Source organism: Rhinatrema bivittatum, chromosome 3, assembly GCF_901001135.1.
Source record: "Rhinatrema bivittatum chromosome 3, aRhiBiv1.1, whole genome shotgun sequence".
NCBI classification, from domain to species: Eukaryota; Metazoa; Chordata; class Amphibia; order Gymnophiona; family Rhinatrematidae; genus Rhinatrema; species Rhinatrema bivittatum.
This window is the reverse complement of record NC_042617.1, coordinates 48868825-48882217: the sequence shown is the minus strand read 5'-3', so window position 1 is coordinate 48882217 and position 13393 is coordinate 48868825. Positions and strand designations below refer to the sequence as shown.

Sequence of the window (13393 nt, the reverse complement as noted above, 5' to 3'; positions counted from 1 at the left end):
ACGATTTCAAAACAAAACAAAACACGACGATCCGATTTCCCTCCCCCCAGCCAAAATCGATCGTTAATACGATCGATCACACAATTCACACCTCTAGCGGCTTTTAAAATCCTCTCGGCGTGTGCAATGTCCTGTCTTGTACCTGTATCTCCTGGTTTTGGCACATGCAGAGCTTTTAAAATTCACCTAAAAGAATAAGAGGGCACACCTTTATGTACAAGAATTAGTGGATCTGTAAAAAAAGGATAAAATCTGGTCTGTGATTACTGGTTGTTGTACTGTTTGTGTTGTGAATGTTTTATTTTTTAATTTTAATTTTAGATTTTGTTTTTATTTTTTAATTTGTTCTGACTTGGGTTTTTTTTTTATTTGATTTGTCATCGTTATTGTTTTTATTATGGTTTTATTGTATTGAGTATATGTTGTTTATCACTCAGAATGATCTTGAGATTAAAGTACAACTCATTTTTTAGAAATAAATCCAAAACAAAAAACAAAGTCCAATGTCGAGGTTTTTTCAATTGGGTGTGATTTTTTTGATCACAGTCTAGATCTAAAAAAAATTAGTCTGAGAAAATCACTGGGAATTTTTACAAAGTTAATGATTGGATCCTGTGATTTTCTGAAAGGATGAAGACTTTGGCCTCTAAAATTGGAAAACCTTAAGCTAAATTTCAGCCTTAGAGCATGCATTTAGTAATTAAAAAGTGTCATTTCTGGAGATTTCATATGTGGAATGTAACTGGCTTTTTAAAAATTTGCAAATATAATTCCTATAGTTCAGGAATCCTGTGAACACTTGGAGGACTGGCAGCTCTTGTTATCTTTGGGAATGAATATTCTGCAATTAGACGTTATTGAGGTAGTATAACTGATACACTGTAACAATTGTGTAGGTTAATAAAGTTAGAACTATATATCATAGCAATGGAAAAAGAAGTGTTAGTATAAAATGTTATTAGCATATATAAAGTGCAATCTAATTTTTAAAAGTTGAAAGTCCCCTTTTTATTTTTATTTATTTTTGCCATAGACACAGAAAAGAAGAAACCCTTTGAAACAGAGAACTTTTCTTTTGAAGCTGTGTTATGGTTGTATATAAAGAAGTCTTTATGCACAGAACATTTTTCTACAGTATAATGAGAAATTGAGGATACCCATTTGTACCTCTGGCTCTAGATAGGTAAAAATGCAATTTCAATAAAAAATTATTACTGATTTAGAGTTATCTTCAGACTAGAGTTTATAGATTAGATTCTCTATGTGCTAACTAGATTGGATTGATTCAAGATCCCAGAGGGTGAAATATTATTACTTTTATTTTAAATGGAGAGTTTGCTGGAATTAGAGGTGTATGATTCCTCCACCATACAATAAGAATCCTTTCTCCCCATTAGGGGTGTGTGAGTTGAAGTTAAAGTCAAAGCAAGAATATTTATCTCAGTCTGCTTCAGCTTGTACAAAATCTGTGAATTCATCTGAGATTGGCAGGAAAGGTCTATCACACCTTTTCCCATGGATCTTTGCAAAATCTGAAGAAATCCAAAGTGGATCTGAGAAGACCACAAATCTGTGGTGATGTGAAGAAGATGTTTGTGTGAATCTGTTGTGGATTTCTTTTGTGGATGTGCTCTGGTTTTTCTGCACATCCCCTGCAGGCTTTTCCAGCAACTGGCCTGTCACTTTAAAAAAAAGGTTTGCAACCAGATATTGTGTGGGTTTGTCAAATTGGTTTGTTAACCTTGTTTAAAGAATTTCACACAATCCCTATACTCCATTTTCTTCTGATAAAATTCAGCAGCCCAATGACTAAAGCCTTCTCCCATCCAACTAAGAAGAAAAAAACTCTTCCACAAGGAGGTAATTTTATGATATTTGATATGCTCCTGTGTGATATCAGTAGTGGTACATTATAATAGATATCATACAGATATTTTTATTACTTTATTTGTTATCCAGTACATTGAATGTATCTGATGAGTATAACCAATTTATTAACAACTGAAGTTGTTTGCAATTTAGGTTTTGGAAACATCTCACCACGTACAGAAGGTGGAAAGATATTCTGCATCATCTATGCCTTATTGGGAATTCCCTTGTTTGGTTTCCTGTTGGCTGGAGTTGGAGATCAGCTAGGGACCATATTTGGAAAAGGAATTGCCAGGGTAGAAGATACATTTGTTGTAAGTATGCTAAATCACAATTTCAAAAAAGATAATCATCATACAGTAATTGAACAAATGCATCAATTAAGTTACAAAATATCAAGAGTCATCATTCCATACATCCATCTGGAAACAATGCTCTGAAAAGCTTTTATTTGTGATGAGAAGAGAACATCTTCAGATTGCCAATTCAGCACCTGATAAATTCAGGTTAGATTTTTTAAATGTATTAAAGCAAACATATTTTATAATGATTGAACATTTTCTACATGTGCCTTTATTGATGTAAATTTAAAGCAGTGCTCAAAGATTGTAGTTAATGCATTATCTAATAGTGTGATTGTTGCTCAGTTATCTTCTGGGATGCTTGGGAAAAGCAATGCTTACAGCAGCAGTACCATCTAGAATCTCCAAAGAATCACCTTGCTTGGTTTCTAGCAACTATTGTTCTCTTTTGCTCTCATTCTTTATCATAATTTTTTAATTTATTTTATTTATTTAACATTTTTCTATACCGATCTTCATGACAGGCGTCATATCAGTCCGGTTTACATCAAACTTAGGGGTTAAATTAGTAAAAAAACCCCAAAAAACTGTATAACAAGAAGGCCGAGGCGCAGTTACAAATAACAGGGAAAATGAACTTGGAGGCTAGAGTAGCCAGGAAATAAAAGACAGAGAAAAAAACTGGAGAATGAACATGAAGGAATTAGCAATTACTGAATTTGTTCATTTAGTCAGTTGAGCTAAATCAATTCATTGCAGTTCTTATATAATTACCTGTTTTTAGATAGTTGCACCCCTTTGTTTTTTATTATTTTTAAATCTCATTCCCAGAGTACACTGCTGTTTCTTGCACTGCATTCCTTATGGGAGACAGTTTTCAAAGGTGCTTATCTGGTTGCATAGGTATTTACCTGGTTATATTGCCAGGGTTAAAAATAGCCTCTCCCCCCACGTCCCCTGAGGGGCTAAATGTTCACACAGGGGCTTTCACAACATGAGTGGTTTTAGCCTTGTTAAAGGAGGCATTCCTGGGGATGGGTGTGAGAGTGTTTAAATCGGGGGAAGAAAACAGCATATGCACATTTGACCCTCACCCTATAACCCCCCCCCCCTCCCATCAACTGTCCCCTAGGTCCCAGCAGGGCCAGCAGGGGACTTGCTCTTATCTCCTGCTGGCTCGGCATCCAGCAATACCCTCACAAGAATGCTAGCTGCATCCCTACCCAGCCTTCTATTTTGCACAGACACTTTATTGCAGAAAAATTCCCAGTGAATCCATTTACATAATATTTAAATCAGCCAATACTGTGAGGAAACATTTGCCCAATACCATCTTATTCACGTGATCCCTCTTGGTTATTATTTCAACCCTGTGCTGATGGCTGCTTGAGTCTATGTGATAGTCATGGCCTATTTTTGTGTTGTGGCTATATATCCCCTTTGCCAACCACTAGGGAGATGCTGTCATTTGAAAGGAATGAGAAAATGTCAATACATTTCCTGTTTCATTTTTTTAAATGAAAAAAAAAAAAAAGAAAAGAAAAATGAACAAAATTTTTCATTTTGTTTTGAAGCCATCTTAAAAAGATGCTACTGGTCCAGGCTCCTCCTCCCACCCAACAAACTAATAAAAATAAAAGGCCCCTTTGGGCCTCTCAGGACCTTTTGACTCCCCCCTCCCCCCCCCCTCCACCCTTTCTTACCCCATGCGCAGTCTTTCTTGGACAGTCACTCCTGCCCCGTAGTTCTAGATTTTGAAAATGGTCACCAGTAAACCAACAACCAATGTCATATTATATGATAAGAAAGGATTGAAGGTACTGGGAGCCCAAAGAGGGCCTTAATTTTGTGTGCTTGGTGAATTGATGATTAATATTAAATATTGATACTTATACTGATTGAATAATAGTGAATTGAATAATAATGATGAATTGTGATTAAAACAATGATTATGAACATATGAATGATAATTAAAGATGGCGATAAATGGCCTGGGGAGGGGACTGGATCAATGCCTTTTCTGTGAGCGAGTGCACAGGTTGGGGATGGCAACTGTGGGGAGAAGCTGGATCAAAGCTCTTGGTCAATGTGGCACAAGTGAATGGGGAGCATTGCTAGGGAAGATATAGGAAAAGGACTGGAGAGCCGAGGATCAGGCAGGGGTTAGGGAGGGAGAGCACTAGGGTTCCATGAGTCATGGACATACCTGGGAACTCTCCGGATTTGGCCTGGAGACTCCGGAATTCTAAAAGAATTACCGGGTCTCCAGGCCAATACCAGAAATCTTTGGGTGCTGCAGCAAAACCAATCTGCTTAGACACGGAAAGAAGAAAGGAACGTCATTGGTCTTGCACAGCTGAAAAAGGAGGAATTTGACAGTGATTTCTACCATCTCCGGACCTTATTAACTCTTAACTTCACTTCCTCGTGACACCACCTGCTCCTGCACAGCCTGTTTCCTGTATCTAGCCACTTGCCTGCTCCATCCTGTTTGTCTTGGCCAATCGACATTGCGATTTCCTGCCTGTGCAACAAACGAGGAGTAAGAAACAGGCAGCATCCACTTTCGCAACACAGGAGAAGAAGGAAGATGCGGCTGCTGCTTCAGGAGCCCAAGTTAGAGTCCGCTGTTGCTAGTGTGTTTTGAAAGAGGGGAGAGAGAATGAATGAGCATGTCTGTGAGAGTGAGTTTGTATTTGTGTAGGAAGAAGAGATCTGAGAGTGTATGTAGGTGAGTATGAGAGAGCTGAGTGCAAGTGAGCATAGGTGTAAAAAGTGAGTGGGCATATGTGTATGGAAGAGGGAGAGATGTGAGCGAGTGTGTGTGTGTGTGTGTTAGTGGGAGAATGGCAGAAGTATAGGTGTAAATGGACATGTGAGAATGTGAGAGAATGGGCAGTGAAAGTAAGTGTGAACATGTAAGTGTCCATGAGAGAAAATTTGTGAGCATCTGGTCCCACTGTGCAGTTGCCCTTCCCCCATCCTCCCCCCCCCCCCCCCTGCTAATCCATGGTAATCTCAGAGTGACTGGAAGTCAAAAGTTCCCAGGTATGCCTGTCTTTCTACAGCTAGGAAATTTGATTTTAAGAACAGGGTGCAAAAATCATCTGGGTTTGGACTGGTTCAACTACCTCATCAGTCCTTTGTAATGCAATTTGCACTAAAAAGGCAAAGAAGATAGATTTATTCAAATTCACCTCCAAGGCTTCTTGACAGTTTTGCAAAGAAAGATTTTTCAAAGCTCAATACTTACTGCTTGTATTTCTGTTCACTAATTTTATATGGTGCAATATCTACATGAATGCATACAAAATCTTAAATCTTTCCTTTAACCTACCGAAGCCAGAAATTATTAGAGATGTGCATTCGTTTATCACGAATTAGGCAATTTCAATGAAATTGCCAAATTCGTAGTGGTTCGGAGGATCTGAACCATGAAACGGATTTTCCCCGAACTTCGGGAAAAATTTGTTTTTCGGGTTAGTGCGGGGGGGGAGGGGCACATTTATTAAAAAACAAAACAAAACACCCCAACCCTTCAAATTTACTGTATTACAATCTCCCCACCATCCTATTCCTCCCCAAAACTTATTAAAAGCCCTGGTGGTACAGCGGGGTCCCGTGAGTGATCTCTTCCTCCAGGCCGTCGGGCTGTCGGGCCTGCTACGAATCAAAATGGCGCTGATGGCCCTTTGCCCTTACGATGTCACAGGGGCTACCGGTGCCATTGGTCGGCCCCTGTCATTTGGTAGGAGCAATGGACGGCCGGCGCCATCTTGTGCTCCTACAATGTGATAGGGGTCAATCAATGGCACCGGTAGCCCCTGTGACATAGTAAGGGTAAAGGCTATCGGCACCATTTTGATTCATAGCAGGCCCGACAGTCCGATGGCCCAGAGGGAGAGATCGCATGCGGGACACCGCTGGACCACCAGGGCTTTTAGTAAGTCTTGGGGAGGGATAGGGATAGTTGGGGGGTTGTAAGAAAGTAAAATTGAAGAGTTGGGGTGGTTTTTTTCTGATTCTTTTTTTTTCCCTGATTCGTTTTTTTTTTTTTTTTGATTCGTTTTCCGACTTGTTTTCCCGATCTGCGCTGACAAAAAACTATCCGCCGAAAAATGAAATTTTCGACGAAGCGCCCGAACCGAAATACATCCCAAGACAAAAAACGAAGCTCATCTCTAGAAATTATTACCCTCAACTTTTTCTAGATGCAGAATAATACATAAGACATCTTCTCTATTCTGTTTATGAATCATTTGATGCCATATCACATACCTTACCTACCTCCATAGGAGCCTGATGTATGGCCTGGTTAAGAACCAGCAGCTTTCGCAACTTTGTCCATGAGATCTTGGTGGATGTGCCTTGTCTAGGAGAGCATCTCATTTGAAAAAATCTCAGTGAAAGTCACTCAAATAAACAGAATGTAACAGTCCAATCTCTCTCAACTGAACCCGAACAGCCTACCACTTCGAGATACTTCTTCTACTCTTATAAAAAAAAACCATACTTTCAGAGACGCCCCTTTTGAGCTTTTCAAATGTACTAGCTCCCAGCTCTTCCAGCTCAACAGCAGCAACTTCATTTAGACCATGTCAATGTGAATGCCTTCAGCCTAAGGTGGTGCAACAGGCCCAAAGAAAGCCTGGGCCTAGGTTTTTTTGTTTAACTTTTTCTTTGTAAATTTCAAAATATATCACAAGCATAAACTTATTTCAGAAAATCAAGCAAGGAAAATACATAAAGAAACAACAAATACAGAAGAATTAACATGCATTAAAGAGTCCGCAATGTGAGCAATCCATAAAACGACCGAGCTCAGAAAAATAAGAAACAAACAACAACAAAAAATAGAAACAGCATGAGAAATGGCTGGAAATAATAAAATCTTAAGAGAAATCAACCGCCAATTCCAAAAATAAAATCTTACTCTTTCTTTGACTCTAGGATAAAGCTGAGCTAAGAGGGGTCATGGAAAGGATATTTCACATCATTCAAGATAACAATACATTTACAAGGATAACGTACCATACAGCAAGCACCAAGCGCTAATGCTTTTTGATGCATTTCAAGAAATGTTTTCCTGCATACTTGAGTTGCCTTGGAAACATCCTGAAATATCAATACCTTATGACCATAGAAAAACACCAAAAAATGGATTTCATAATCAAATTTTTGTTATGAAGAAAACTTAAACTAAAAAATAACATGACTCTCTTAGATGTTTCAGTAGTTCTGGATCCCTCAATAATTGTAGTAAGATCCAAAAAATCTTGCAAGCAGAGTGGATCCCTCAGGCTTCTTCACATTAGGCAGAAAGAAAACCTTGCTAACAGTAGGAAGTCTCAAGAGAAATATGCAGAATATCCTACATATATTTCTTACAGGATTCCAACGGAGTTTTCATCTAAATCTTAGGAAAATTTAATATTCTTAAATTTAATTGCTTATCATTTTTCTCCAGATTTTCAACCTTATGTGACAGAGTCTGTTAGCCTGAATCATCCCAGTCGTGTCCACCTGCTCTATACATTGCTATAAAGATGCAATATCTTGTCTTTGAGCATTCAGAGAACTTTCAAAACTCTCAGCTTGTTATAAATGTCTGACATAATTGTCACCAGCATTGCCACAGACTGTTCCAAGGGCATTAAAATGTACCAAATAGAATCCAATGTAATAATTGCAGACTTACCCTGAAGTGACTTCGCTGGGCATTCAGTCAAAGCTGACAATGTGACCTCCGCTACAGAAGTAAGATCCCTAGGGTTCCAGCTCTCTTGTTTATCTGATTCAGTCAGCTCCACCATTCCCCGTATTCTGCCAGCATGAAGAAATTGATCAATGGCTCCAGCAGTAAACAGGGAAGAATCTCCTCCAACAGCCACTCCCTGGCACGTGACACATATGCTCCTCCCTGTCCTGAGCCTACAGGCTGAGCAGGAAACCTTTGATGAACATAAGAAAAGAAAAGAAAATGTCATACTGGGTCAGACCAAGGGTCCATCAAGCCCAGCATCCTGTTTCCAACAGTGGCCAATCCAGGCCATAAGAACCTGGCAAGTACCCAAAAACTAAGTCTATTCCATGTTACCATTGCTAATGGCAGTGGCTATTCTCTAAGTGAATTTAATAGCAGGTAATGGACTTCTCCTCCAAGAATTTATCCAATCCTTTTTTAAACACAGCTATACTAACTGCACTAACCACATCCTCTGGCAACAAATTCCAGAGTTTAATTGTGCGTTGAGTAAAAAAGAACTTTCTCCGATTAGTTTTAAATGTGCCACATGCTAACTTCATGAGTGTCCCCTAGTCTTTCTACTATCCGAAAGAGTAAATAACCGATTCACATCTACCCGTTCTAGACTTCTCATGATTTTAAACATCTCTATCATATCCCCCCTCAGCCGTCCCTTCTCCAAGCTGAAAAGTTCTAACCTCTTTAGTCTTTCCTCATAGGGGAGCTGTTCCGTTCCCCTTATCATTTTGGTTGCCCTTCTCTGTACTTTCTCCATCGCAATGATATCTTTTCTGAGATGCGGCGACCAGAATTGTACACAGTATTCAAGGTGCGGTCTCACCATGGAGCGATACAGAGGCATTATGACAGGGAGAAGGAGGCATTCCCCTGATTTTCCCTCTGACTTGCTAGGGTTTACTTTAAATTTGAAAAGGATAACCAATCTGCAACTTTAATGCAGCCAAAAAAATCAGGAGATGCTAAATTCAAACTGGCCACAATGTGTATATCAATCAAGGCATCTGTGAAGCAGTGTACAGGAAACTCCCTCAGTCTACCTTAAAGGACTGGGCACAGATATACCACCCGGTCCTCCTTAAGATACCCACATGGAATCGTAGGTAAAGGGAGGAGCCCTTCCCCAGAGCATAAGACCGGAGGCCCTAGAAGGGTTAGGCAGGTCTTGGGGAGCTGATGGGGTCTGTCGTTTGATGCCTGTTTTGAAGTAGTGAACTGCTGAATTGTTTCCTCTTTGTTTGCTGCCATTTTGTTTGAGTTTACTACTATTGTAAATAAAGAGCACTGGGGCACAGTCAGTCTAATGGTGATTTCCTCTGACTGTTCCTAACTCACTGACCGCAGAAGTGGCAGAAGTGGGATCACTTGCCTAAAACGTGAAGCACAGACACAGCTGCAAAGCAGAGAGAGAAAAAAACAACTCCTTTTCAGAGTTTTTTTTTCCTTGGGGCCTCCCAGTTCCAACCTAGCTTGTGCATAGGCCAAGGGAGCTATCCCCACCTGGTTAGCCAGGGGTCAAGAAGTCAGTAAGGGCTGGAGAGGCCAGGAGGTTTTATTTGTTTCTCTGCTCTCCTATCTCCCAGAGAGGTGCGTAATTCTGAGGCAGCGCAATTAACAAGAAATATGGAACAGTTGATCCAAATCTTGGCAACCGTCCATCAGCAGTTGCAAAATGCCCTGCAAATACAAATTAACCAGCAGCAGGCATTGCAAGAGCAGGTGATATAGCAGCATGCAGCACCAATGCAGATAGCCCAAGCAGTGCAAACAACAGTGATCCGCCGCCTCCAGTGACACCGACACTCCTCAAAATGTCTCTGGATGAAGATCCAGATGGCTTTTTGAAGAATTTCAAGAATCTGGAGAATTTGCCTACTGGACCGAATCAAGATGCCTAAAAAACAGCTAATTTGGATGGGATGGCTCCTACTCGGAAGTCAAGGCATCTATTCTAGGACTAGCAGGGCTCACTCCAAAAGCATACTGACAGCGATTTCGATGTGGAAACTTCCAGGATGCAGAGAGTATATGTGTGCTATGTATATCATTACATTAGTACAGGCAGTAAGCCTTTTTTCAATGTGCAGGCTAAAAAATGTGTATTGTATTTAGTGCACATTTCTTAGCACATAGTCCCCTTTGAGAGGCCAAGGACTGAGTGTGCTTAGAAACGAATGTGTCTTCTCACTCTTAGAGGTAGTTTCTGCAGAACAAGGTTATTTTTATTTATTTACATTCTGCTTTTTCAAGCATTTCAAAGTGGATTACATTCAGGAAATGTAGGTATTTCTCAGTCCCCAGAGGGCTTACAATCTAAGGGCCTGATGTACTAAGACTTTTCTCCCATTCTGTGTCCATGTGAAAAATGCTTAGTAAATGAGGCCCAAAGTTTGTACCTGAGGCAGTAGAGGGTAAAGTGTCTTGCCCAAGGTCATAAGGAGCAGCAGTGGGATTTGAGCCATGACCTATGTGGTTCACAGCCTGCTGATCTAACAAGAGGCTACTCCTGCCAGGATAATGTGGGGAAGTGTGCACTTCTCAGTCTTGTTAATCTGACAGAAAAAATTCAGTTTCACAAATTATTATCATTATAAGAGAAATTCCATGCTCCATTATTTCTCCACTGTGGCCCTCTGATGAGCTTCTATTTGTTGATTAAGTATTCTTGCTCATATTGCCAACGAGAGGTATACTAATCAATCTATCTTCTTCCCTTTTGTTATGTGAGCCTTATCTGTTTATGATCAGATATATATAAATGTGACTTGCTCTATTTTGGAAAGGAGGGGAATAAAAGGCAAGAGGCAGAGCAGAAAATGCAGTGACTCCTTTAGCCACCAAGTACTGGTGTCTGTATTTACTAGCACAGTGTTTCTCAAATCTGTCCTGGGGGATCCCCAGCTAGTCAGGTTTTCAGGATATTTGCAATGAATAAGCATGAGATAAATTGCATGCACTGCCTCCATTGTATGCTAATTTATCTCATGCATATTCATTGCAGATATCCTGAAAACCTGACCTTCTGGGCATCCCCCAGGACAGGTTTGAGAAATACTGTACTAGCATATTAGTAGACATTACGGATAAAGCACAGGACTGCTTCTAAGGCCAAGTCCAATTGCAAAGCACATTCAAGCAGCATTGTCTGAATTATTAAGAAGGCTGCTCACTCATAAAAATGTTGCTAACAGTAATTTTGTAAATATTGCCACCCTTAAATTAAGGCTTGGGGTAACCTGCATGAAGCGGCAGTTATTACCATAGGAAGCTTGCTGGGCAGACTGGATGGACCATTTGCTCTTTTTCTACAGCCATTACTATGTTATGTATATATGCTTATTTTTTGTTTTGTAAAGTGGCTTAGTGTTTGAAGTTTTGCAATTTGTTTGTGCATCCATTTTAGTAAAGAAAAATTCAGAGCATGTTTCTGCTTCATTTTCTTCATGAATTCATACATGATCCAAAATAACAACTCATCATCTTCCCTCCTTCCTATGAACGTAATTGAAACTTGAGGTATTTTATCCTCTATCCCACACTCATCTCATTATGCATGCATTTCTGGTATCCCCATGACTAAAAAACAAGAATTATAAATTCATGATTTTGTTCAACGTATCCACAGGATCTCAATAGATAACAATTTGTACATAAAGAGAAGGGGTAATAATGCATCCTCTACTGTTCAAACTGATGGGGATTGCTTTGCTTATTTTAAACTTACTCTCATAGAAAAGGATTTTATCAAAGCAAGGGAAGGTGCGTTCCTTTAGTCAAGCAATGGTGAATTTAAATAATGAATGTGCTGTGATTCTTTGTGTGTTTCAGTGTGATAAATGGGAAAATGTTAATGAACACCCATATCATAACTGAATATCCTTGTGGTGCAGAAGTGATAAAATATGTAGGGATATATAATAGTCACATGCAAGAACAAATGCACAGGAGTTTGAAATCAGAAAATTAATTTAATAAAGTTTGTCTTTTTTTTTTGGCCTGTCAGTTTTCTCCTGCTTCTTTGAAGTTTCAGATACTTGTGTTAATGTATTCTGCCTTGAGGCGACTGTTTTAATGTATTTCCGCCCTGGAGGCGACTGTTCAGTTCCTTGTAAACCGGTGCGATATGTATTCTTTACAGGAACATCGGTATATAAAAATTAAAAATAAATAAATAAAATCAACCAGAGCTAGCCTTTATTGGATTACAGTGCCATGGTCTTTCAGTTGCAACTACTTGGGAATTTTCACCCCTATTTTATTTTCACCTGGCCTAGCCATTGCATTGATGGTCTTTGGTCAGGGGCCCACAGACCAAAGCTCCCTCCAGAGCCTGGTATGTGTGTACACCCTAAGTTCAGTCAGCAGTTATTACCATTGAACAATGTCTGAGCTGAGGTTCCCTCCCCCAGTCTGTAAATGCTGCCTATGCAGCTTCTTCCAGCTCCAGGGGATGGAAGACTTGACTCAGGAGTTGAGCCTATGTCCTCCTCATGTAGCATAGCATGCAACATTGCCCCATGAGCCACAGGACTTACCCAAGAATAGCTTGTGTCAAACTGTCTAATCCCACTTATTTAGGGTAATTAAATATCAAGACTTTGGCACTTACAGTCCAGCTCATGTTTCCTTATGCATAATTTAGCATAGTTCAAGTTTTATAACTTCTATCAAAATTCATGTTTTCAAGAGATTTATATCTGAAATACCTTAGTTCAGCACTTATTTTATTTTTGTAAAAATTAACCAATGATTAATATGTTATCACATTGCATAAAATGATCTCTTGGGCACATTAGTTTACTGACATCTAAATAGAAAGCTAGGTCAGCAGCTAGCTAGAGGTAGACTTTCTTTTTATTCTTTCCTCTATAGGGTAGATGTCCTGCCTGAATAAATAAAGTTTGAGCCTTCCATTCCCTCTTCCTGCTTCCTTTACTCTGGCTACTGCCAAAAAACTTGATTTCTTTTCTTAGACATTGTTTCCACAGTCCTCTCCTTCTTCCTTACAGGATTTCACAAGCTAATTTGTTCTAGTTTAATCTTGTACAATAGCTCCAAAATGAAATATACTACTTTTTGGATAACAAACGGGGCCAATCTCAAACCTACCTGCCACATCCCTGTCAAGTCTTTGCGTATCAATGGTGCATCCTGTTAGGCTGGGGAGGGGGGTTCCGAATTGGTAAAGGTGTACTGGTTCCAGTCTGATGCTGCTTTCTGAGCAGGTATAAGTGGTGAGGCAAGGAGAAGAGAGATGCCACTAAAACTCCTCCTGTCAGAAGTGCATAAATTAATCTGTGGTGAGCAGCCTGCCTGCAGTGTGGATCTTTACCAATAGATTAAGATAAGATGGAGACTGGGAAGATGAAATGGGGATGAGAAGGGAGCATAGACAACAAGGCTTAATTCCATATAAAGAGGGTACGTAGTTATATTTAAAGAAAGCAAGTTGTGTGTT

At 39.7% G+C, this 13393-nt stretch overlaps 1 protein-coding gene across 1 annotated transcript in view; it reads left to right on the top strand.

Moving 5' to 3' along the window:
- The window catches only part of KCNK2 (potassium two pore domain channel subfamily K member 2), a 260603-nt gene that overhangs the window by 126012 nt on the left and 121198 nt on the right, over positions 1-13393 (top strand). The window contains exon 3 of the mRNA XM_029593201.1: positions 2023-2183. Coding sequence (XP_029449061.1) covers positions 2023-2183 — 161 coding nt within the window. The remainder of the gene's footprint in view (positions 1-2022; positions 2184-13393) is intronic.